The following is a 26,782-nucleotide window of genomic DNA, read 5'->3' as shown; positions in this document are numbered from 1 at the left end:
GCTCTTCCTGCCCTTGGGTCCTGTCCCCACGCTTTAATAAAATCACCTTTTTTGCACCAAAGACATTTTCAAGGATTTTTTTTCTCGGTTATTGGCTCTGGACCGCCCCACCCCACCATCACCCCAAAACGTCAAGGTCAATAGTTCCAAGGGGCTCTATTGGCTTCATTCTTCGACAAGTCAACCTTAGTTCCTTAAAGCTATGGCCATCTAGCTGAGTCTATGCATGGCTCTCAAATGACATTCCAGCCAAAGTCTTGGTAATATAAACAGTATTTCGAATGGCGTCCAAGTTTGGACTAAGCCTCAGAATCATTAGGATGCCAAATGATGTGGTTTGAAGTGTCAGGGTTCAGAGCCAATGGCCAAGAAATAATTGTTGAGATGTCTGTCTTCAGTGTAAAAATGTGGTTTTACTAAAGCACCGGACCGACCCACGGGCAGAAAGAGCTGCCTACTTCTTTTAAATTTGCTTTATTGTTGTTAAATTTCAAATTTTTTTTAATTTATTTTTTTATTACAAAAAATTTTTTTAATGTTTATTTATTTATTTTTTTGACGGGGGAGGGGCAGAGAGAGAGGGAGACACAGAATCTGAAACAGGCTCCAGGCTCTGAGCTGTCAGCACAGAGCCCGACGCGCGGCTCGAACTCACAGACCCCGAGATCATGACCTGAGCCGAAGTTGGACGCTCAACCGACCGAGCCACCCAGGCGCCCCCCAATTTTTTTTTTTAAAGAAAACCTTTAAGGTAGGGGGAAGCAATGACATATATCCCAGCACTTCAATCACACTGGGTACTTAAGAGTGAAAGACGAAGTAAACTGAAGATCCATTTCACATTTAGGTTATAAGACAATTTCTTGGATTTTATAGACTGTAAGTCACGTCCTAATTTAAGTCCACGGGGTCAGCGATGCCATGTGTCTGCCTGACTCCCTGAAGATGAATTCCCAGCCTCCTGGTCCCTGGTGGGAGGATTCTGATGCGGGTAGGGGGGTATTGCACACTCTTAGAATCGCCGGACGGACTCCCCATTGCCCATGACAGGGACCTGCTCGTTGACCCCCTGGGCCGGCTCACCTCCCTCGCTTCATTCCCGGGATGGCCTCACAGATGATCCTCCCCTCGCCTGGGGTCCGCTTCGGGGAGGAACCAGCCCCGCGCCCCTTCTCCGTCCGGGGCTCAGTGAAGAGCGAGTCGTCTCCCCACTTGCAGCTGAAGCCCCACGTCCGCCTCTCCGTCTTCCTCTCTCCAGCTCCGTTCAGTGCCTCTCGGTCCGTCTTCCTCGCTTGGAGACCCAGACCCAGCGCCAGGACCCGGGGATGGCGCTGGCTCCTCCCGGCCGCAGGGGGCGCTGTGGGGCCGGGCCGGGCGCGAGTCCCAGCGTGCACCGCGCGGGGGCTGGGCCTGCGGGGCTGGGCGGAGCTGGAGGCTGCGCGCCCGAGGAGGTGCCGCGGGGCCGCCCGGGAACTTAGCGTCCCCGCGGGGCCGCGGGCCGGGAGGGACCGTGAAGGGCCATGGCCGAGCCGGCTCCGGTAAGAAAGGCTCCGTGCGCGGACGCCCAGTTTCGGGGCTCGGGGCGGGTCTTCGGGCTCCGGCGTGGCGGGCCTCCATCCGGGGTCCTCGCGGGGTGGCAGCGGAGGACGGGTGGAGCTGCGTCTGTCCGGGTGTAAGGTCCGGACCGTGGACGGAGCCGGTGGCCGCACTCCCGAACAAGCCGAGCATGGACCAGACCCACTCAGCAGCGGGCCCTGCCTGGCCGGGGGCGCCCGGGCGTGGCGGGGGCTGACAAGGGAAAGGAGAGAAATGGGTCTGGTTCCCTTGTGGGTATCACAGCTCAGCCAGTTTTACATGGCAGTTACTGAATTCAGAACAAGTGTTTAAAAAATTTAAGACCCTGAGTGATTGAAATGATGGCTGGCAGCGGCTTGAATACGATAATTCACCTGCTAACGTTTGAGTGTAAGAAGGAAGGAAGACAGGTCGGAAGGAATAGAATAGGATGTAAAAATCTAAGCAGAATACACACTATTTGTTTAATGTTTTGTTGCAATCGAGGTTTAGAAGGAATGACCACTTATTATGGTTTTTTTTAATACCTTACAAACTTTCATATTGAGCATTTTTTCTTTTTTTTAATTTTTTTTTTAATGTTTATTAAGAAACAGAGACACAGAACGTGAGCAGAGGAGGGGTGGAGAGAGGGAGAGACATAGAATCTGAAGTAGGCTCCAGGCTCTGAGCTGTCAGCACAGAGCCCTACGCGGGGCTTGAACTCACAAACAGAGATCATGACCTGAGCCAAAGTCGGTCGCTTAACCAACTGAGTCACCCAGGCGCCCCGAGCATTTTTTCTGTTCACTAAATGAATTCATGAGGTTATTTCAAAGTAGCGTTAATAGTCTCAGCTAAGAAAGCATAATTCCTAGGATTAAATATTCAAAAGATATGCAACACTTTTATGGAGAAATTATAAATAAATGGGAGATAGCGAGGCCCGTAGATGGAAAGACTAAATACAGTAAAGATGATACTTTTCTCCCAAGTTAATATGTAAATTTACCGCAGTTTTATCAAAATGGCAGTAAGATTTTTGTGAATGTAAACAGATTTTATTTTTTGTTTAAAAAAATTTTTTTAGGGGCGCCTGGGTGGCTCAGTCGGTTAAGCCTCCGACTTCAGCTCAGGTCATGATCTCATGGTTTGTGAGTTTGAGCCCTGTGTAGGGCTCTCTGCTGTCAACACAGAACCTGCTTTGGATCCTCTGCCCTTCCATGCTCGTTCTCTCTCCCCCCCCCTCCAAATAAATAAACTTTAAAAAATAAAAAAAATAACAGAGAAGACATACACAAGGAGAAAGTATTTGTAACCTAATTTAGTCAACAATTAATCAATATACAAGTTATATAAAGAAATTGTAGAAATGAGCACCTGGGTGGCTCAGTCAGCTGAGCATCTGACTCTTGGTTTTGGCTCAGGTCATGATCTCAGTTTGTGGGATCGAGCCCTGCATCAGGCTCTGCGCTGATGACGTGGAGCCTGCTTGGGAATCTCCCTCTCCTCTCTCTGTCCCTCCCCTATTTGTGCTGCCCCTCTCTCTCTCAAAATAAGTAAACCTAAAAAAAAAGAAATCCTAGAAATGAAAGCATAAGTCACCCAGTAAAAAATATAGGTAAAAGATCTGAACAGTCAGTTCAGAAAACTGAAAACAAATGGTCAGTGGATAAAAGAATGGATTAAAAATTGTGACATATTCAGGTAATAGAACACGACACAAAATTAAATCAATTCTGTATATATCAATATGGACAGATCTCAAAATGTTGAATGAAAAATCCAAGCTGCAGTATAATAAAGCATTTGTGCATAAAAATTAAAGTAATACTTATTTATAGATACTTATGTGTATTTAAAAATTAAAAACATGAATTGAAAAGTTACTACATGCACATAATGTTCGCTTCTTGGAAGAGAGAATAGGACTGAGTATAAGATATATTGAAGGGGCACCTGGGTGGCTCGATTTGTTGAGCTTACAGCTCTTGATTTTGGCTCGGGTCATGATCTCACGGTTTGTGAGATTGAGCCCCAAGTCGGGCTCTGTGCTGACAGCATGGAGCCTGCTTGGAATTTTCTCTGTGCCCCTTCCCAGTGCCCATGCCCTCTCTCTCAAAATAAATAAACATTTAAAAAAAACAATAGGACACCTGGGTGTCTCAGTCGGTTAAGCAGCTGACTCTTGCTTACAGCTCAGGTCATGATCTCATGGTTTGGGAGACTGAGCCCCACGTTGGGCTCTGCACTGACAGTTGGGAACCTGCTTGAGATTCTCTTTCCCTCTCTACCCCTCCCCCACTCACACATTCCCTCCCTTCCTCCCTCCCTCCCTCCCTCCCTCCCTCCCTCTCTCTCAAAATAAATAAACTTTAATAAATTTTAGAAAGATTTTAAAAATATTGAAGAGGGACTAAAGAAGACTTGAGTTTCATCTGTCATATTCTATTTCATTAAAAGGAAGTCTGAAGAAAAATGTTGAATTCTTAAATCTGTAGTATACTGATAACAACCCAGGATACTTGTTATAATGTTCTAATTTTCTGAATCTTTAACTTCTGAAAATTAAAGTAATAATGAAGGCTTTTTGAGCATTTCTTGCAAACATTTTTTTTTTTAACGTTTATTTATTTTTGAGACAGAGAGAGACAGAGCATGAACAGGGAGGGGCAGAGAGAGAGGGAAACACAGAATCTGAAATAGGCTCCAGGCTCTGAGCGGTCAGCACAGAGCCCGACGCGGGGCTCGAACTCACGGACTGTGAGATCATGACCTGAGCCGAAGTCGGATGCTTAACTGACCGAGCCACCCAGGCGCCCCGAAAACATTTTTAAAGTAAGGAATTTAATCAGAGGAGAATAAGTATATTTTAAACAAAAACATGCATTCATTTCTGCTATAACACATCACATGCATTTCTAAAAATCACAGTGCAATGCAAAATCATGTAGTAAAAACCATAGTTTACTGGAGGAATGGTGTTTAGATACACAACATTCAAAAAGTTTGTCAGTGACATGTTGAAAAGATAGGAACCTAGTAAAAACACACTTTTATGCATGTTAAATTATTAACAAAATAAACTAGCTTAAAAACTACCTGAAATTTGCTTATGGAAGTGGGTGTAAGAAGGGGCAGTGAGGTGGAAGGACCATTATCCGAAATCAGACGGAAAGTTTCAACACCAGGTTTGGAGAGGTTGGGCTCATAAAACAGGGTAATTAATCTGAGGAAGCTGGCGGATTCTTCTCGAAGGGTATGTGCGGGCGTGTTTTGTATATTCCTTCTCATCTCTCTGTGGCTGCCTGGCACGGTTCCTTCCCCTCGCCACTGCTGACATTCTGTAACTGGCTAATTTGTGTTGTAGGGGGCTGTCTCGTGCTCTGTGGGATGTTTACCAGTATCCACTGCATGCAAGTAGCAGCTTGCCCAGTCCTGACAAAAGCGTCCCCAGACATTGCCAAACGTCCTCTGGGGTGTAAAATTGTCCTCATGTGGAACTGACCTAGAGTTTCTCACTGACAAACTTGCATATAAGCAAGTGTAAAATTTTGTGACAAATTATTTCTGTTTCAATTTTTTTTTTAATGTTTATTTTTGAGAGAGAAAGCATGAGCAGGGGAGGAGCAGAGAGACAGAGACAGAGACAACAGACAGAATCCGAAGCAGGCTCCAGGCCCCGTGCTGTCAGCACAGAGCCTGACTTGGGGCTCGACTCACGAGCTGTGAGATCATGACCTGAGCTGAAGTCAAACGCCCAGCCTACTGAGCCACCCAGCACCCAATATCAATCATGTTAGGACAAATTCACATTTTAAAAACATAGCAGAAATGACTGTTTCATTAAACTTAATGAATTTCTGATATAAATGTAAAGGAATTATTACATTTTTTTAAAAACGTAAATCTAAGCTTCATATTCCATATAACGAAAAGATGAATAAAAATAAAAGTTGAAACAAACTGTACTTTAATACCCATAGGAAGTAAACACATATGGCAAAATATTGGGAGTTAAAACTGATGTAAAGAAGACAATAGGGGGCGCCTTGGTGGCCCAGTTGGTTGAGTCTCTGACTCTTGGTTTCACCTCAGGTCATGATCTCGCAGTTTTGTGAGTTCCAGCCCCACGTCAGGCTCTGTGCTGACAGTGGGGAGCTATTTGGGATTCTCCCTCCCTCTGCCCCTTCCCTGCTTGCATTCTCTCTCTCTCAAAATAGATAAATCTTAAAAAAAACTTAAAAAAGAAAGCAATAGGGGCTCCTGGCTGGCTCAGTCAGTAGGGCATGTGATTCTTGATCTCAGGGTTGTGGCTCAAGCCCCACGTTGGGTGTAGAGATTACCTAAAAAGAAAAAAAAATCTTAAATATAATTTGAAAAAGAGAGAAAAGGAAACCATAAAAGAATGTGCATTTAATGTAAATTACTTTAACAAATATGTAATTTACATGCTTCTAGTTATAAACCTTAGACAGATGCATGCTATCACCACTCTTATTCAACATCATTCCAGCCAATACAATAAGAAAAATATGAAATGATAGGCTTAAATGGTTAAAAGAAATGTTAATTTGCAGATCTCGTTCTCAACATAGACACTCCAAGGCAGTCAACTAAAGTGTTAGCCAACAAGGGAATTCATTTCCAGAATAAACACAAAAATTAGCTTCCCAACCTTTCATAATTAGAAATTTTAGTGGGGGGAAAAAAAAAACAAAACATGGTAGCAACAAAAACTCTACCATCCCTAGAAATGAACCTGTTGAGAATTATGTAAAATCTACATGAAGAAAACTAATTTTACTAAAGCACATAAAATGTCTAGAAAAATGAGAGAGATGTTTCTGCGTGGAAAGAACCCGTATTTTAGAGGTCCATTTCTCCCCAAATTAATATATTAAGCATATTCGTATCAGAATCCCATGAGAATTTGTATAAATTTGACAAAATATCTTTACTATTTATGTAGAAGAGAAAACAGACAAGAAAAGCCAAGACGTTTTCCTATGGGAAATGATGGAGGTTAGTGGTGGATGGCCATGCCCCCTTAAAAAGCAAAATATTTAGGGGCGCCTGGGTGGCTCAGTCGGTTAAGCGTCCGACTTGGCTCAGGTCATGATCTGACGGTCCGTGAGTTCAAGCCCCGTGTCGGGCTCTGTGCTGACAGCTCGGAGCCTGGAGCCTGTTTCAGATTCTGTGTCTCCCTCTCTCTGACCCTCCCCTGTTCATGCTCTGTCTCTCTCTGTCTCAAAAATAAATAAAGGTTAAAAAAAAAATTTAACAAAAAAAGCAAAGTATCTGATAAAACTATAAGAATTATACTGCAGTATTGGAGCAAAAAAGGATAAATGGAAGTATAAATGGAGTATAAATGCCAAGTATAAATGGAAGCCTAATTAATGAAAAACAATCCCAAATCAATGGTGAAAGAATAGACTGTTGAGTGAGTTTTGTGATAACTGAAAATCCACTTGGAAAGAGAATTATGTTCCTTCCTGTTATGTTACACATAAATAAGTTCCAGATGGAAAACGGTCTAAGTCTAATAAAAGTTATAAGAATGTTAAGAAGAATTTAAGAGAATATTTTATAATTTTAGAATAGGAAAAGTCTTCCAAATCAAGATACTAAACCCTAAAGCCACAAAAGAGGTTCTCCTGAAAACTATAATAATATAAGAGAAAAGCAGTGTAGAAGATGGAGAAATTATCTTTATTTGAGAATTTTTATTGTATCCCACCATAAACTTAATAGGATTGATAAATAATATGGCACATTAATTGGATACACAGTAAGTTGACAAAAATCAGTAACTTTTTAAAAAACTATTAATAATAATTTGAAATGGCACCCCAAAAGGGGTGGTCTCATTTACAATTGCTGGAAAGACCACAGAATACCAGAAATAAAGTTAATAAAAAAGACTCAGAACATTTATGAAGAAAATAATTAAGTTTATGAAGGATAGCAAGCTGGACCAAATGAATGTAGAACATGTTTCTAGATGAGATCAATCTTTCCTAAATACATATATACAGTTAATGCAGTCCAGACTGGAATTCCAATGCACTTTTTTTGTTGTTGTTGGACTAAATAATTTTGGAGTTTATAAGGAAGGATACATATCTACGAATTCACAGCAGTAACTTTGAAAAGAATGTGAGGAGAGGGTAAGACTTACCATCCATTACAATATTGCATAGGTACTGTAATCAGACACATATAGAAAGTGTAAGAGAATATATAGATTCACATATTTATGAAAATCTAATACATGCAAAGATTAAAGGTTGGCATTCCAGTCTAAGGAGAAAGGATAGTATACTTATTGGTGTGTGATTGGCTCTCCATATGTATCTATTAAAGATGCCAATCTCATCTGTAGAATTTTCTTTGATTTTTACTAAAAATATTAACTTACTTTGAGAGAGAAAGAGATTATGTGAGCAGGGGAGGGGCAGAGAGAGAGGGAGAGAGAGAATCCCAAGCAGGCTGCCCACTGTCAGCACTGAGCCTGATGCAGGGCTCCATCTTGCAAACTGTGAGATCATGACCTGAGCCAAAATCAAGAGCCAGAAGCTCAACTGACTGAGCCCCCCGGGTGCCCCTCATCTATAGAATTAAATTGCAAATCTAAGGGCAAAAAATATTAGTAGAATATTTGTATAACTTTTTGGTGTGGGGGACACTTAAAAAGCTGGAAACTATGGGGGCACCTGGGTGGCTCAGTCTCACGTCTCTCTCTCAAAATAAACCTTTAAAAAATTAAAAAACAAGCCTGGAAACCATGGAAAGGACTGACAGATCAAATTAAAGACTCAAAATGCTCTATTTGGCAGAAGATAAAATCAAAATACAAACGACTGGGGGAGAAAATGTTTGCTAGTCAATCAAAGGATGATTCACCCTGATACAAAGAAGTTCATTCAAATTATAGGAGTCCACGAGAATGTTGAGCAAAGGATGTGAACAGACATGTACAAAGATACTGGAACATCCTCCACACCCGAAAAGTATGAAAAGGATGTTAAGCCTCACAAATGAATGCAAATTAAAACAATGAAATTTTTTACCCATTGCACTGGCAAAAAAAAAAAAATAATAAAGGTTTAAAACCATGCTGTGCTGATGAAGGTGCAAAGAAATAAGTCTCATCTTATTAGCAAAAGGGCAAAAGTGCTGGATTTTTTTTGGAAGGTAGTCTAGTGGTATTTATTAAACTGAACATTTTTATACCTTTTGATTGAGTAGTTCTCCTTTTTAGGCTTTATCTTACAGTGGTAAAAGCACTAGTATATCAGGAAGCATATCAGAGCATTGTTTGTAATTTATAAAGGAAATGGAAACTATATGTCCCATTCATGGGGTATGTGTGCCCATGCAATGGAGTATAATGCAGTTTGCAAAAACCTGGTTTTGCCTATACACACTGACCTGGAAAAACACCTGACATATTAAGTGAATGAAGTTACACAGTGCTTTATTCCCTCTTTTGTTTTTAAAAGAAGAAAAATATCCTATACAAATGCATATGTAGTTTGAACAACCATAAAGAACCACGGAAGGCATGGTGGTTAACAGAACCACATGGTTGGAGTAGGGGGAGGAGCAGTTCTCAAGGAGGAAGCTGCTGAATACACAAGAACAGGATCCTCTAAAAAAGTCTTTTAAATTGATGAAAAGGAGGGGCACCTGGTTGGCCAGTGGGTAAAGCAGGTGATTTTTGTCTCAGGGTTGTGAGTTCGAGCTCCACGTTGAGGGTAGAGTTTACTTAAGAAAGAAAATAAGTACATTGATGAGAAGGAGCTGAAATCATTTTGAAGCAATAATGACGATGTATGTATTATGTCTGTAATTTCAGTTACCTCTGACTTTTGAAGATGTTGCCATTTATTTCTCTGAACAAGAATGGCAGAATCTGGAGGCATGGCAGAAGGAGCTTTACAAGCATGTAATGAGAACCAATTATGAGATTCTTGTTTCTCTAGGTAAGAAGTGCTTGATTTTGTGGGTAGATCCTGGAAATGGGCCTGAAAGAGGTCTTGGCCACTTGAGTTTCCTGTTTGTTAGGTGGCCAGATTTCTCAGAAATTAACTCAGAAAGGTATTTTTGTTTTACCCTAGAGTCATATGTTAAATACACCAGGACTCGGGACTTTTAGTCGCTACACAGTCATAGGGTGCCATGATTTCCATATTGGAGCACTCCTAGCTCCTATCCATAATGTACCCATATTATCTTTAATATGGGTAGCGTCCCTACTTGTCAGCTTTTACAGTGGGGTCTGTATAACTCAGAAAAGCTATAATATTTCCCTGCAGTGAGATTTTGTAAGGCTATACCCTGAGATGTTTAACAGGAGCTGTCTCTGCTTGGTTATAGTAATGTGTTCTTTTTAGTCTTTTTCCTTACTTGGTCTTCATATGTTTTTTTTTTTTTTAATTTATCAAATGTGATTTTTAAGAATCAGTCTGTTCAGAGAAGTGTCGAATGATAAAGTCTCTGCTTCATCCTCACTCCTGCACTCAGTTCATTTCCCAAGGCAACCACGTTTAACCTTTTCTGTTTTAGTTCTTACTGTGGTTTCCTCCAATCTTACTATCATGCTTGTATCTCAGTTTCTTGATTTATCACGTCTAGACAGCATTAACTCATTACTATGAAAAATGAGGGATTAACTCACTTACAGGATCTTCTGTCTCCTTTTTTCCCTTTCCCCCGAATTTTGAGGTGTTTTTTTTTTTCAGGCCTCTATGGGCTAACTTTATAACTTAAATAATAAACTTCTAGATCATGTTCTGTGAACTTCATATTACATCTCGATTACTTCAGTGTATGAAGATAAGGTGATTAGTTCTCCTGTACTTCCTGTCACCTCTTCTGCCAGCTCCTAACAGCCATACCACTTCTTTATATCATAAGGTTTCTAATACTTTATATTCTATTCTTTTACCATAATTAAGTTTTCTAGGCTTTACATAGAGAGTGTTGTTTCTAAAACATATAATCTAAGATATTACATATTTTTATTTTTACTGAAGAACCAATTAAAGTAATTGAATCTATAGAGAAAGAAAGATAATCTTATTATCATCCATCCTGTTCTACCCAGAAAGAATGTTCCAAACATCAGGATTAAATGGATGTGAAGTGGTATATTGTTGTGGTTTTGATTTGAATTTCCTTAACATCTAATCATGTTGAGCATCTTTTCATTTGTATACCTTCTTAGGAGAAATGTCTGTTCAAATACTTTGCTCATTTTTAAATTTATTTCTTTGTCTTTTCATTGTTGAGTTTTAAGAGTTCTCCGTTTGTAGGGCGCCTGGTGGCTCAGTCTGTTAAGCATCTGACTCTTGATCTCATCTCAGGTCTTGATCTCAGGGTCATGAGTTCAAGCCCTGTGTTGCATTCAAAGCCTATTAAAAACAAATTCCCTATTTGTTTTGGATACTGGACCCTTATCAGATACATAATTTGCAGATAATTTTCTCCCATTCTGTGGTTGTCTGTTCACTTTCTTTATTTTTTAAATTTGGGGGGGGGTGAGAGAGAGAGAGAGAGAGAGGAGAGAGAGAAAATATGAGTGGGGGAGGGGCAGAGAGAGGGGAAGGACAGGATCCTAAGCTGGCTTGGTGCTGTTTTTTGACATCTCTTCTCACAGACTGAGATCACGACCTGAGCCGAAGTTGGATGCTTAACCGACTGAGCCACCCAGGTGCCCCTGTTCAGTTTCTTGATACTATCCTTTAAAGCACAAAAGTTGTCAATTTTCATGAAGCCCAACTTCTTTTTCTTGTGTTGCTTGAGCTTTTGGTGTCATATCTAAGAAACCATTGCTTAATCCAAAGTCACACAGATTCACTCCTATGTTTTCTTCTGAGAGGTTTAGAGTTTCATTGTTTACATTTAGGTCTTTGATCCCTTTTGAGTTAATTTTTGTGAAGTAGGGATCCAACTTCTTTTGCATATGGATATCCAGTTGTCCCAATACCATTTGTTGAAAAGTCTTTCCCCATTGAATTCTCTTGGCACCCTTTTGGAAAGTCAGTTTACCATAAATGTAGAGTTTTATTTGTGGATTCTCAATACTGTTTCATTGATGTATATATGTTTGTCTTTTTGATTACCATTACTTTTAGGATCAGTTTGTCAAAAAACAAGGCAGATTGGATTCGGGGAATATTGTCATTTTAACAATATCAAGGCTTCCTTTTCATGAACATGGGATATTTTCCTATTCATTTATGACAAAATCTCTTTGAACAATATTTTATAGTTTTTATTGTATAAGTCTTGGATTTCTTTTATTAAATTTATTCCTAAATGTTTTATTCTTTTTTGTGTTATTATAAATTGAATTGTTTTCTTGGTTTTGTTTTTTTTATTTATTTTTTAATTTTTAAGTTTATTCACTCAGAGAGAGAGAGAGAGCAAGCACAAGCTTGGGAGGGGCAAAGAGAAAGGGAGAGAGAATACCAAGCAGGCTCTGCACCATCAGCTCAAAGCCTGATGTGGAGCTTGAACTCACAAACTGTGAGATCATGACCTGAGCCAACGTTGGACACTTAACTGACTGAGCCACCCAGGCTTTACTTTTGGAAAAATTCTTTTATTTTAAAAGATGCTGGGATTTCAACAGATGAAGACTGAGAATAGGTATATGGATTTAAACAAAAGATAGGGATTCCTTTTCTCATGAAAGAAGTCTTAGAATTCTTTTGGGATTGAAGTCAGATTTCAGAGGACAAGGAGGAATCTAGAACAGTGATCTGTCTCCACATGTACTACACCAGTCTGACATTTTCTTCCTGAGGCAGGCATTGCCCAGCGTACCCTCTTTCTCTTATTTGAACCATACACTGATCTCCCTTTAGCAACCTATGAAGCATACTTTAGATTCTGTTAAATATATTTTATTGAAAGAAAATTTTACTTGCAAATAAATAAATTAAACATTTCTTTTGGGAAATGGGGGTCATATATTAAAGAATCTTGTAACTATTTTCATCTGTTTATTTCATTGCTTACAACCCTTTTTCTTCTAGCAGAACTCCACCATGTTTGGAGTCATGATTAGCACCGTCACCAGAGAACTTCTGAGAATATTTTAGCTGGAGCTACCTACTTTGAAATTGCCTAGGACAGGCATTCGAGTTATTTTTCCATCTCCCCCTCTTCTCGTGATATCTGTCCAGCTGTCTCCAGAGCTGTCCCACCATTCTCAGAGCACCCTACTAGTGAGTTTTATGAAACCCATGGCTAAATACATATTGCTAGACATATGGGGACCAAGACAGGATTTAAACAGTATAACTGATTTAACAGGTCCAGAAAGATTAGGAAGAACTTTTAGGATGTGTGGGCAGTTTTACTCCTCTTTGTGCAAACCTATAATCTATTTTTTGACATCTCTTCTCATACATTATCCCAGGAATACATTTAAAAAATTTAAAAACAACTCCGCATGCTTTAAATTTAGTGCTCAAAGAAACCAAACTACCCTGTCTAACTTCTTTGTACAGATGATGGACTTCCCAAACCAGAACTAATATCACGGATTGAACAGGGGAAAGAGTTCTTCAAGAACTGGGGAGAATCACAGAAATCAGGAAACATAATTTGCTCTTCAGCTGATCTGCATTTTGATCCAGTTATTGAGGGACATCTGTTTTGGCGTGAGTATTAAGAAATTAGGGCCCTTTCCTGAGGACATCACATTCAGATATCTTTGTTCCAGTTCTCTGATCATGTCTTCCTGTTTGGCTAGGCTGAGGCTTGATGTCTGGCATACTCTAGAAAAAGGCAGTAAAGCACAGTGGTTAGGAGTATGGGTCCTGGACTCTGAGTCTGGATCTTGCTTTTCCGGGTCGCCTTGGGCAAGTTATTCAACCTCTCGATATTTCAATTTCCTGGCCTATGAAATGAAGATAATAAAAGCACCTACATTAGAGGTTTAAGTAGGTTAGTATACATAAAGTGTTAAAATGATACATGGCACACAGTAAGAGCTCAGTAAGTAGGCACTATTGTTAGTAGGCAGGGCTGGTGTGGGGCGGGGTGGTAGCGAAACTGGTTATCTAAATCCTAGTGACCGAAATTGCTTCCTTCCTATCTGGGAACTGTTGTCTCTACTTGAATACCTAAAACTTAGCTCTCCTCTGTTGTTTCTTGTTATCATAGGAGAGTCTGAAATTTTTGGATTCTTAAAAGGCAGCATTAAAATACGGAATGAGAAAGCCAACGGGAGCATCATTCCCCGAAATTTGTTTAGTTTGCTTAGTTTGTTGCTGCTGCTTTCTGGACAGTAAAGGAGTTTTGCTTCACAAATTCTTTCACTTTTTACCATCTGTTATCAATTCTTCCAAGAAACCTTTTTAAAAGGTTGGTGGGAATAGGGGCGAGGAGTGGGGAACAGAGCCCAAGCCCTGCTGCCTGGCCTGAGGGACATCCCCTGGGTGACATGGGACCGTGGTGTTAGGGTCTAATAGTGACACCGTCATCATCCTGACTCCAGAAATGCCTCCACATCAAAACGGCACAAGTTAGATGGTCCTGTAGTCATGGCGGTGAGCGCATGGGGTGTGCAGTATGCCAGGCACGTGTTCAACACTGTAACTGCAGGAACTCAATAATCATGACAATCAAATGTCCTGTTGTTTCCCTGTTTCTACGGGAGAAGGAACCAAAGCCAAGAGAGATTCACTTGACAGAGACTAGATAGCGGAAGGTGGGATTTGAACCCAGACGGTCTCATTTCAGAGCATAGGCCCTATTAAGACCTATATTTTCCTTTTTTTTTTTTTAAGTTTATTCATGTAATCTCTATACCCAACATGAGGCTGGAACTGATGACGCTGAGATCAAGAGTGGCATGCTATTCCGACTGAGCCAGACAAGCGCTCCTAGATTTTCCTCTTTTAAGAAAAGTTTTTTTCGGTTTAATTTTAGCAGACTCTCACCAAACTCCTTCCTGGTCATTAAATGGAACCATACTGAAATGTCCTTGGTTGTAGAGCTCCGTGGGAGCTGGGTTCCCAGAGGTCACTGTTACTGCTCCCTTTCCTGGTGATATAAGCCTTTAGTCATGACAGGAATACGGACTGAAGTTTTGTTTTCCATTTCAGGAAGTCAACAAGCTGTGGATTCAGGAGAAGCTAAATGCGGGTTCCAAGTAGATCTCCTACAGGGCCAGTGCCCCTCTGAACCCTCACTAGGAGGAAGGCCAGATGCTTCCTTCAGGCCTGACGGGAGGATCGCTCTCGTGAATCCACACAGACATGTCGCATGGGCTCCAATTCCAGTAGTCCCCAGCTGCAGGGAACCTACCCGGAGAGAAGGAATCCCAAGTCCCAGAACCCTGGCTCCCCCTGCCTTTCAGGAGGTCCCCTCCTGGGAGGGCACCCAGCACCCAAGCGCTGTCAGTGAGGAAAGCTTTTGGAAGAAGAATCACTTAGAGAAGCACCAGAGCCACTTGAGTGACCAGCCGTGTAGGCCCTGGAAGAAATTCAGCAAACAAGCCGATCCACAGCAACAGCGCAGCATCCCTCAGGGTCGGAGGCATTTCCGGTGTCACGACTGCGGGCGGAGCTTCCACCGGAAGCGGTATTTGCTCAGGCATCTGGCTGTACCGGCGGGGACGAGCCCCCAGCAGGGCCCTGGATGTAAACGGTGCGGCCCGCACAAGCAGAGCCTTCTCGGCCACCGCCTCCGGCGCAGGGGGGAGAGGCCTTCCCAGTGCCCCAGGTGCGACCGGAACTCTCTCCCGAAGAACAGCCTGGCGGCTCCCCAGGGCCAGCCCAGCAGGGGGAGGCTGGTCTCCCGTGGCGAAGGCGACCTGGCCCTCCCAGGGAAGGCACGGCGGGCCAGCTTGCGCTCGGGAGGGAAGCCAGGCCCGTGGCCGGGGGCCGCGGAGACTGTCCGGCACCGCCCCGCCGGGGAGAGGCCGTGGTCTTGCCCCGAGGGTGGCGAACGCTTCGCTGCCGGGTCCCAGCTCGCCAGCCACAAACGGGTGCACGGGGGAGAGCGGCCCTTCCGGTGCCAGGAGCGCGGCGACAGCTTCCGCCCGGGTGGCTCGCTGGAGGTCCACCGGCTCGCGCACGGCGGCGGCAGACCCTTCTCCTGCGCCAAGTGCGGCAAGGGCTTCGCCAAGCGGTGTAAGCTCACGGAGCACGTCCGAGTGCACAGCGGGGAGAGGCCCTTCGGGTGCGCCGACTGCGGCCGGAGCTTCCGCCAGAGGGGACAGCTGCTGCGGCACCGGCGCCTGCACACGGACGAGAAGCCCTTCCAGTGCCCGGAGTGCGGGCTGAGCTTCCGCCTCCAGAGCATGCTGAGAGCACACCGGCTCCGGCACGGCGGGGAGAGGCCGTTCTCCTGCGGCGAGTGCGGCAGGGGCTTCGCGCACCGCTGCAAGCTCCGGGAGCACCTGCGAGTGCACAGCGGGGAGAGGCCCTTCCGGTGCCCCGAGTGCGGCAAGAGCTTCCGCCTCAAGGGCATCCTGAAGGCCCACCAGCGCACCCACAGCAAGGAGAGGCCCTTCTCGTGCGGGGAGTGCGGCAAGGGCTTCACCCGGCAGTCCAAGCTCGCCGAGCACTTCCGCGTGCACAGCGGCGAGAGGCCCTTCCGCTGCTCCAGCTGCGACCGGAGTTTCCGCCTCAAGGGGCAGCTGCTTAGTCACCAGCGCCTGCACACGGGCGAGAGACCCTTCCAGTGCCCCGAGTGCGGCAAGAGCTACCGCGTCAAGGCCGACATGAAGGCCCACCAGCTGCTGCACGGCGGGCAGATGCCCTTCTCTTGCGAGTGCGGCAAAGGCTTCGCCAAGCAGTCCAAGCTCATCGAACACGTCCGGACGCACACGGGGGAGAAGCCCTTCCAGTGCCCCACGTGCGACAAGAGTTTCCGCCTGAAGGCGCAGCTGCTCAGCCACCAAGGCCTGCACACAGGCGAGAGGCCCTTCCACTGTCCCGAGTGTGATAAGAACTTCCGGGAGAAGGGACACATGCTGAGGCACCAGCGCATACACAGACCCGAGAGGCCGTTCGCCTGCGGCGACTGTGGCAAGGGCTTCATCTACAAGTCCAAACTTGCCGAACACATCCGCGTGCACGCCAAATCCTGCAGTGCCCCCAGCGAGCCTGACGTCAAGAAGAGGCTCAGCCAGCTGTTCGCGATGATCGAGGCTGACTGGAGTTGAGGCCGGGAAGGGCGTCCCGAGCCTTCGGCAGGCTTGACGTTCCCTGGGAATCCACGGCAGCCATAGCGAAACCCGCCGGGAGACAGATTTTAGGAACAGGGGCCCTTTTTTGACCAAGAATGGAACCAAGTTAGGAGTATGAGAAGCCACAAAGGATTTTCTCGGCTAAAACATCACCAGGAAGGGGCGCCTGGGTGGCCCAGTCACTTGAGCATCCGACTCCTGATTTCGGCTCAGGTCATGATGTCAGGTTGGTGGGTTCGAGCCCCAGATCTGGATCCACGCTGACAGCCCGATCCTGCTTGGGATTCTCTCTTACCCTCTGTCTCTGTCCTTCTCCCGCTCAGGCGCGGGCGCTCTCTTTCTCTCTCTAAAATAAACATTTAAAACATCACCAGTTCTATTTCCTATCCATTGATAAAAGAGATATCTGTTCTTCTTACCATCTTAAGTGGTAATTTCCCCCCAAGTGTTCAGCTAGCTCTGAAATCCCAGCTTGAATTAAGACATACTTTTCCACAGTATGATTCTAAAGTGGGGGTTCAGGTATGTGTGAATTTTGTTGCAGCCCTGATATAATGTTGAATTTGGTTTTGATTCATTTATTTTGAAACTGTGAGCAATAAAACAAGTTCTCTGAATCCTGGTCTGTTTACGTGAATGCTGAGGCTTCACGGTATGTTTCGTGGTGGTGATGTATATAGTTCCCCCTAAAGAAAACTGATAATTTCATCAAAGTTTGGTAATCTGAGTTGAAGAAATGTAAAAGCAAGGGTACTAAGGGGAGCCTGGGTGGCTTAGTTGGTTAAGCGCCAGCTCAGGTCATGATCTCACAGTTCGTGAGTTCGAGTCCTGCATCCGGCCCTGCGCTGACAGCTCGGAGCCTGGAGCCTGCTTCAGATTCTGTGTCTGCCCCTCCCCTGCTCGCACTCTGTTTCTCTCAAAAACAAATGAACATTAAAACAAAAATTTTTTTTTTTTTTTTTAAAGCGAGGATGCTAAGATGTATAGGGCTAGAATTTAGATGAGAGATGGATTGGGACAGGAGATACAGGTTTAGGAGTTGCAGAACAGAGAAGCTGTTCGCAGCCAAGACAGTGAAGGAGATTACCAAGAGTGCCTATCTAAGCAGTGACTAAATCTGAGTAAAGACAAAATAAAGCCAAGGGGCACCAGGCTGGCTCAGTGAGCAGAGCATGCGACCTATCTCGGGGTTGTGAGTTCTAGCCCCACACTGGGTGTGGAGATTACTTAAAATCTTCAGGAAAAAAATAAATAAAGCTAGACAGCTTTGTCATGCAGCAGTACAGGCAACAACAATTTAGTGTGGAGTTTGAAAGCAAATGTTAAAAGTAAACAGAAGTCCAGGAGATTACCCCACTTGTTACATGAGGTGAAGACGGCAGGAGCACAGAATGTTTGTACATTAGGGACAGAATTGCACTCCAGACAAAGAACTCCTGACTTTCAGAGGGTTCATGTTTCGTGTAAAGAAAGGCTGACCTGAAATTTGGAGGGATGACAGAAAATGAGACTGCAACTAACCTATAACAAACACTATTAAAACAATGTTTCACAGATGATGTGCTCTGGAACACTGGCTCCAGAGGTATACTTTTTTTTTTTTAATTGTTTATTTTTGAGAGACAGAAAGAGCATGAGTGGGGGAAGAGCAGAGAGAGAGGGAGACACAGAATCCAAAGCAGGCTCCAGGCTCTGAACTATCAGCACAAAGCCCAACATGGGGCTTGAACCCACGAACTGTGAAATCATGACTTGAGCCGAAGTCAGGCACTTAACCAACTGAGCCGCCCAGGCACCCCTCCAAAGGTGTACTTTTAAAAAGAGAGAAAAGCACCACATGGCCAATTGAGGTAAAAACAGTTTTCCTCCGTTCCCTCCACCCCACCACACACACATGCAGTCTATTAGGAATACCTAATGTATAGTATATTCTTAAATTGTGAATATATTTGACCTCGGGATTCTTTCTTTTTCAAAAACATTTACTATGACCTTGGGGACATAGAGTTCTGCAGGATTCATTTTGGAAAACATTACTGAAAAGCCCTTTTGGCTCCAGCAAAGCAGCCCTATGTCCATTAAGAAGGATGAGAATCCGGGAGCCTGGGTGGTGTAGTCAGTTGAGCATTGGCGTCTTGGTTTCGACTCAGGTCATGAGTTCACTGTTCCGTGGGTTTGAGTCCTGTGTTGGGCTCTGCGCTGACAGTGCAGAGCCTGCTTGGGATGCTCACTCCCTCTCGCTCTACTCCTCCCCCACTCAAGCTGTCTCTGTCTCTCTCAGGATAAATAAGTCAATTAAAAAAAAATTTTTTTTTAAAGCATGAGAATCCAAGGAAAAGAAATCTTAGGTTTTATGGGGCAAAGAAAACAGACCTTTAAGTCAGAATAAATTCTTATGTGGTTTAAGAGTACCCTCTTTCCTCAAGTGGTGGGACACCAGCAAAGGTCACTGACAACGTTAAAAGATTACATCATTTAGGCAGGTTTACAATCACTCAGAGCCACGGTGATGTCTGTTGTGTTCACAGAGTAGCCAACCTCGACGTGTGGAGCTAGACTCCATGTAAGCAGAGAAGGTGGATGCCCGTGGTGGGGACCCTGCCAGCAGGATGTGATCAGGAACCCAGCAGAGGTTTCATGGGAGACCGAAGGCCGGAGCCTCTAGTTTGCTGTTCTTATTGCCTGTTCCTTGCAGGATTTCACAGATGGTAAAAGATCCAGAGGGTTCAAAATATTGTTAAAAACTAGAGGTGCCTTGGAGAAAGTCAAGAAGAAAGGTAAGATCCAACTAAACCCAAGTACTCCTTTCAATTCTTTTTAGACTTTATGTAGAGATAAATATATAAGGAATATAATAAATATATAGAATAATTTATAATTCTAAATTCCAAATTTTAGCATTATAAGGAGCAGGAAGGTTTTTTATTCCAATCTCTAATGTTACAGAGGAGGAAACCAAAGGTATAGTAAATGTCTCACCCATAGTTAGTGGCTGGGTTGGGACTCTGTGGGTCCCCAGGTACGAGGGCAGGGATCCTTCCACCATACTTAATTGGAAATTCAGGAAATTCATATTCTGTGCATGAGAAATACCAAGTGCTTAAAGTAATAAAACCAGTACAGTTACTAAACCAATTAATTTGTTGCAGAAGAGAGGGGAAAACGTTTTCAAAATACGAAAGAAGATTACAAAGAAAGAGAACAGAAAAAAAAAAAAACAACTACTGAGGACAAAATCATACAGGCCTAAGGAGATTATTAGCATCTGGAAGAGACCAAAAGAGTAATGAAAGGTATTTTTTTTTAATAGGGAAGAAAAGCAGAGAATTAATGGAAACCCTTTATGATTATAAGAACAAAATGATTAGGGATAAGACACAAACATGTTTCAGACTGAATGTAATTCACTGCCTTACTCTTTACCAAGCAAGTTTGTGGGGGAGGTTTTCATCAACTTAACAAGGGCAGTTTGGAGTGATTAAATAACTACAGATCCAGAAACTTTTAGGTATAATTGACAAAATAAAGGACAGTTTGTTATCAGAAATTTTTTTTAACGTTAAAAAAAATTTTTTTAATGTTTATTTGTTTTTGAGAAAGAGACAGAGCATGAGCGAGGAAGGGCAGAGAGAGAGGGAGACACAGAATCCGAAGCAGCCTCCAGGCTCTGAACTGTCAGCTCAGAGCCCCAATGTGAGGCTTGGACTCATGAGCTGTGAGATCATGACCTGAGCCGAAGTTGGATGCTTAACTGACTGAGCCACCCAGGTGCCCCTGTCATCAGAAGTTTTAAAATGAAATGGAACGGAGCATCTGGGTGGCCCAGTACGTTGAGCGTCTGACTTTGGCTCAGGCCATGATCTCATGGTTCATGAATTAGAGCCCCACATTGGCCTTCCTGCTGTCAGCATAGAGCCCTCTTTGGATCCTCTGTCTTCCTTTCTCTCTGCCCCTCCCTGACTCTTTCTCTCTCTCTCAAAATAAATAAAAAATAACAGCCTCCACATTACATCCTTAACTTACAAACACTCCTGCTGGCGAGTGCTAGCTGGGTCATCTGACCATTGAATAGTGGTAGAATATGCCACCCCCAGATATGCCACTTTGGCATAAGGAAAGCAATGGAAAGGAAGCAGATACAAGTTTCCTGCCTTCCCCCCATTTGCCTAAAAGCAGGACGTCAATTTCCAAAGCTGTGCCTCGGAAATCGCCCATTGGTTTCTACCGATGCCTTCTTATCAGGAAGGACAAAAGTTAATCCAGAGACAACGTTAGACTCTAGCGGCCTGGAGACAGCACCAGAGAAATCTACATAACGAACATTACTAACTAGCCTAACTAGCCTTTACTCATCGTTAGAGTACCTTCCTCAGTTTGCCTCCCTTATCACCTCCGCCCACCCCCAAGCTCCTCGTAGAAGCTAAAGGACTTGTTCTGAGCCCAAGGCAGTCCAGACCTTTCCTGAAACGACGGAACGGTGAAAACCACCCTGGTGAGTAAGTGAGTGGCGGAGAGGTGGGTGGAGGGTTGCAATGACTCACAATTTCATTTTGAAGAGGGGCAATTTGGGTCAGGAAAAATTGAGGCAGAAAAATTGAGGCAAAAAATTGAACGAAAGACCGTTATGCACGGTCCAATTCCATGACTTACATGCCGGTCAATCTTGGATCTAACCTTGTGTAGCCTCCAAAGGAGGAAGGGTCAGAGCTGTGGAGTGCAATTCCAGTTCTCCCAGTCCGGAGAGCAGGGGAGATCCGGATGTTGTTAAAGGATGCACAGAGCTGCCGACGCTCCCAGAGCAATCTGCTCCTCCTGCCCGCAGGCGGCACTGTGGGGGCCGAATTCAGGCGCAGGAAAGGCAACATTTCCCGGCGTATCTCCAGGGCGACGGCCGCCGCCGGGGCAGGCGCCGCCCCCAGAGGTCGACCGCCCAGACTTCCTGGTGGCAGTGTGTGGGGTGGGTGGGGATGGGGGCTGCCGCAGTGACTGGGCATCAGGAAGGGGCAGTTGGTGCGGACGGAAGCGAGACTCCGGCTGGAACCAGCCTGGGGTGTTGGATCACGCAGTTGCTTTAGGTGCAGCATCAGGTGTGAGCCGTGACATCTCGGCGGGGCAGAGAGGTTGGCCCTCGGTCCCAGGGTGGCCTGCTGGTGCGGTTCCGGCCAGTAGGAGGCGCCCTCCGAGAAAGTCGGACGGTGGAATCTGCAGCCCTGGCCCAGCCCTCCAACCTGAGCTTGTGTTGTGGGATCCGGAGAGGGCCTTGCAGACAAATCCGTGCGCTCAGCCCTGAACTGAGTTCCTTGAAGCAGAGACTGATTTTTTTCTCTTCTTACCCATCCAGTGTATGGCCCCAGTGGGCGCTCTCCGAACGCTTGTTGAATCAATCAATGAATTAATGAACGTAGAGCCCTACACATAGCTACTGAGTCTACAGTCAGCCCTGGGCTGAGAGTTCTAGTTTCCCTGAAGCTGAGTTTGCGTGTTGGTGAGGTGCAAAATAGGAGAAAGAACAGAGGAAATGATGGCTGAGAAAAGGAAAGCCCTACAGGGGGACGGGGGGACGAATGATAGATAGTACAACTCTAAATTGCAGTGATAGGGACCGTCACTCTAGTAGTTCTTAAGAAAATGGTAATGATGGTCCTAAGTCTTATTTTAGTTTCAAGGTTTTCAAAGACCCCCCCCAGGGGTGACAGTAACTCAATTTCCGATACTTAGCCTAATTTGAAACAATGTTTCCCAAGAAACATGGCAATTAATTTCTTACTGCCTTTTTCACTAATGCAAAAAAGAAAGAAAAAAAAAGTATTAAAAATAGAATCCTTAGTGATTGTAATCTAACTCCCTCATTTTATGGGTAAGTAAAGTGAGTTACAGAGATTGAAGTGACTTCCTCCACGTGACAGATAATACGACTTTGGTTTCCTGAGTTCCAGTTCTATGCCTGCTTGCCTGCCTTCCTTCCTTCCTTCCTTCCTTCCTTCCTTCCTTCCTTCCCTTCAACAAATACCTATTAGGACTTGTTTCCTTTTTTTTTTAATTAAAAAAAAAATTTTTTTTTAACGTTTATTTATTTTTGAGACAGGGAGAGACAGAGCATGAACGGGGGAGGGTCAGAGAGAGGGAGACACAGAATCCGAAACAGGCTCCAGGCTCTGAGCTGTCAGCACAGAGCCCGACGCGGGGCTCGAACTCACGGACCGCGAGATCATGACCTGAGCCGAAGTCGGCCGCTTAACCGACTGAGCCACCCAGGCGCCCCAGGACTTGTTTCCTTTAACAAATATTAATAAAATTCACAATATTGCTTCTCTTGGGTTGTGACTGCCTAATTAGCTTCTGTTCCACATTTTCCAGGTTATCAGACATATCCAGCTTTCAGACATTTTCCTTGTTCCCCTTTGTCACTTTCTTCTAGGTAAAGTGACTATCTGATTTTATGCTGCTAAAGATAATTGGTGTTCTGACACTTGTAATGTGTTCTTGGGCCAAATAATCAGTGTTCAGTTTAAATTTCATTTTATTTTTTCAACGTTTATTTTTGGGACAGAGAGAGACAGAGCATGAACGGGGGAGGGGCAGAGAGAGAGGGAGACACAGAATCGGAAGCAGGCTCCAGGCTCTGAGCCATCAGCCCAGAGCCCGACGCGGGGCTCGAACTCACGGACCGTGAGATCGTGACCCGGCTGAAGTCGGACGCTTAACCGACTGCGCCACCCAGGCACCCCAGTTTAAATTTCATTTTAGTGGAGCAACACAGTACCAAATGTAGAAACCTCTGCAGATGTAACTTTCTGTATTTCTTTCTCATAAACGCATGAGTGTTTGAATCACAGAAAATGTTGAAGGCAGTTCTGTGCATACTTCATCACGCACTACCACGTTGACATGACTGTGTCCTGTGGTATGTGCTCAAATGTTCATTTAATTGATTCAAACTACTCATTTCAAGTTGCGTTTCTCCTGTTACAAATGAGTGTCTGTGGCATTTCCAATGACTGCTTTACGAGTCGCCCCATGACACACAGATCCTTCTTCTAAAACAAGAACCTATGTATTCAATATTCTACCTCTGCCAGCGGGCAAATCTGGTTTGGGTGAAGTATAGGTTAACTTGCAGAAAAAGGACCAGCAAAATCGTTGCAAGCCGTGCCTGTCGTACATATTGAAAAGCGTGGCTTCTCAAGATCCACGAACTCCTTATCTGAGACAAAGGTAGAAGGTGTCTAAATATTTCTGATGAGGACAGGTGTGGAGCCATCCTGCGACAAAGGCAAGTGTGTTTGTGGGGCCAGGCGGCAGGGTCCTTTGATGATGTGGTCGTCTGTTTCTGAGCACAGGAGGAAGATCTGGATGAGCATCCGAAGGAACCCTTCACGCATGTTATGAAGAGTATCTATGAGACTGATCTTTCTAGGCATGATGGGGCTTTGTTGAAAAATTGAGAGTAATTCATGAAATCAAAGGCTAGGCAAGTCTCAGCAGTTCATTCCTTCTTTATGTTTGCTGACTGGCCAGGCTTTCATGAGATGGCAACCTTCTTTATCAGTAGGATTTCCTGACCTACCCATCCAATGACTTTTGAAGTCACATATATTTATTTTGAAGCCACTTCCTGTTGAAGACTCAGCAGCGATTCAGAAAGTCTTCCACATAGGAGTGAAAGAGTGTAACTGTATGGGAAAATCATTCCGTTTCTCCATTCTCTTAGAATGTTCAGGCAGGGAGAAGAGAAAACCTCCCGCAATTTTACTATTTGCAAACCATGTCATAACTCCTTTATTCTTTGAGAGTGACTTACATGGGGGGAAAACACCCTCCTTCCTGCTGGATCAGAACGAGGAAGGATGTGGCCCTAAGAACTGCTCAGCCAACACATGGAAGCAGAACTGAGAGACAGGGAAACCTCTTCCTGTTAACGTCATTTGAGCCCTGGCGTAAACTGTGCCTGAACTTATACTACCCCTGGCTCCTCAGTTATGTGAACCAGAAACATTTACTTCTTGTTTAAAATGTTTCGGGTTGAGTTTTCTTTTACAAAATAAAGAATCCTAATTGGGGCACCTGGGTGGCTCCGTCCGGTAAGCGTCAGACTTCGGCTTAGGTCACAATCTCATGGTTCATGAGTTCGAGCCCCGCGTCAGGATCGGCACTGACAGCTCAGAGTCTATGGCCTGCTTAGATTCTGTATCTCCCTCTCTCTCTCTGCTACTCCCCTACTCACACTCTGTCTCTCTCTTTCTCAAAAAATAAATAAACTGGGGCGCCTGGGTGGCGCAGTCGGTTAAGTGTCCGACTTCAGCTCAGGTCATGATCTCGCGGTCTGCGAGTTCGAGCCCCGCGTCAGGCTCTGGGCTGATGGATCAGAGCCTGGAGCCTGCTTCCGATTCTGTGTCTCCCTCTCTCTTTGCCCCTCCCCCGTTCATGCTGTGTCTCTCTCTGTCTCAAAAATAAATAAACGTAAAAAAAAATTTAAAATAAATAAACAAACAAACAAACAAACAAACAAACAAATAAATAAATAAAACATTAAAAAAATAAAGACATAGAGATAGCTAACGGGGGGGGGTTGCAAGTAATAGAGACTAAAGTCTGGAATTGGCTGCTTAGAGAAAGTTAGAATGGAGAAAAGCAATGAGTGTTTTGGTCTGAGAAGTTGACAGTCTTCATTAATAGTAACTGTCACCTGTTGAATCTTGGGGCTCCAACCGTGTACATACTAGCATGTAGCACTGTGGACTTGGCAGGTAGAAAAAAACATTCAGGTGTTGCAGCTTGCTTGTTTCAGCCCTCGGTACGTTTCTAGAAAAAAGAGACAGCTTCAGGCTGTCAGGACCTTCATACCTTTCAAGAATGCAGGACAGTTGCTTTGTAGAATGTCCCGCAGTTTGAGTGTGCCTGATGAGTCTTCAGGGTTAAGTTCAGGTTATTTCCCTTCAGAGGGATGGACAAGAAGCGATGCTGTGTTCTCATCACATCTTGTTGGGTAGCACAGGATTTCAATTTGTTCTGTTACTGATGATGTTCACCTTAATCAGTTGACCCAGGTCGTGTCTGCCAGACTTCTCCACTGTGAAGTTGCTTGTTTTCTTCTCTGTGATTATTAACTATGTGGTGATTTCGTGGGGATGTATTTGAAGCCATGTAAATATCCCATTCCTCATCGAATTCTCCATTGATTAAGGTATAAATTTTATATCTCTGTGGCCCCATAGGTTCTTTTATTTTATCCAGTGGTTTATAATTCCTTTCTGTCAGTATTTATTTTAATGCTCCAATTTTCCCAAGTTTGGCCCACAAGGGGGCCCCTACACAGGCTTCTTTCTGTGTCTTTTTGACATGTTCCCATCATTCCTGAGCAACTTCCTTTGTTCTCTGGCACAGTTATTCCAGGCTCATCTTCCATTTTTCCCTGTCCTAGTGCTGGAGCTGACATTTCAACAGGGACCCCTGGTTCCTTTTAGTGGGCAGTGGATCAGAAGCCAAGATCTGCCACCAGCAGCGTTCATTGTTACTCTGGGGCCCTCTCAGTGCCTAGAGTGAGGACGTACATACACATAACACATACATGTTTACATTTACACACTTCCCTTTCTCTTTTTTAAAAATGACTCCCCAGCAATACTGCCGATTTCAATCCAACACCACAGGGTCCATTCAAGTTTGTCCCTTCCCATATTTGTAACTCTGTCTCCAACAATGAGAAGCCTTGCTCCCACTATCCTTAATAAAGTTATGTATCTGACCGATCCCCTTGTATGTAACCCATCTCACCTGGCCACTGCCACTCCCTGCCCTTAGCAGATGCCCTCCTTGCCCCACTGTGGGTGTGACACTGAGCTCTGGACTGACCTCCCCCCACGCTTGAATCCACCGCTGGTGTGGATGCCCACCACACCATTAAATGGCTCCACTTAATGATTTTGGAACTGAATTGTTCAGGAAAGGAAGAGAAGAGAAAGAGGAAGGAAAGGAAAAGGTGGCGACACAGTTCACCGAAAGGGTTTA

General features: G+C 44.3%; 1 protein-coding gene across 1 annotated transcript; it reads left to right on the top strand.

Moving 5' to 3' along the window:
* The first annotated feature begins 1,463 nt into the window (after positions 1-1,463).
* Positions 1,464-17,391, top strand: ZNF786 (zinc finger protein 786). Its single transcript, XM_047096946.1, has 4 exons — positions 1,464-1,538; positions 9,419-9,545; positions 13,083-13,235; positions 14,685-17,391. Exons 1-4 carry the CDS (start codon positions 1,521-1,523, stop codon positions 16,748-16,750), a joined length of 2,364 nt encoding a protein of 787 aa, XP_046952902.1. The 5' UTR covers positions 1,464-1,520; the 3' UTR covers positions 16,751-17,391.
* The last annotated feature ends 9,391 nt before the right edge of the window (positions 17,392-26,782 follow it).

This window comes from Lynx rufus, unplaced genomic scaffold, assembly GCF_022079265.1.
Source record: "Lynx rufus isolate CCGP_SWC_20201006 ecotype Redwood Valley unplaced genomic scaffold, mLynRuf1.p SCAF_4, whole genome shotgun sequence".
Taxonomy (NCBI): Eukaryota; Metazoa; Chordata; class Mammalia; order Carnivora; family Felidae; genus Lynx; species Lynx rufus.
Note: the sequence above shows the minus strand (reverse complement) of the source record. Positions and strands in the feature narration are given on the sequence as shown.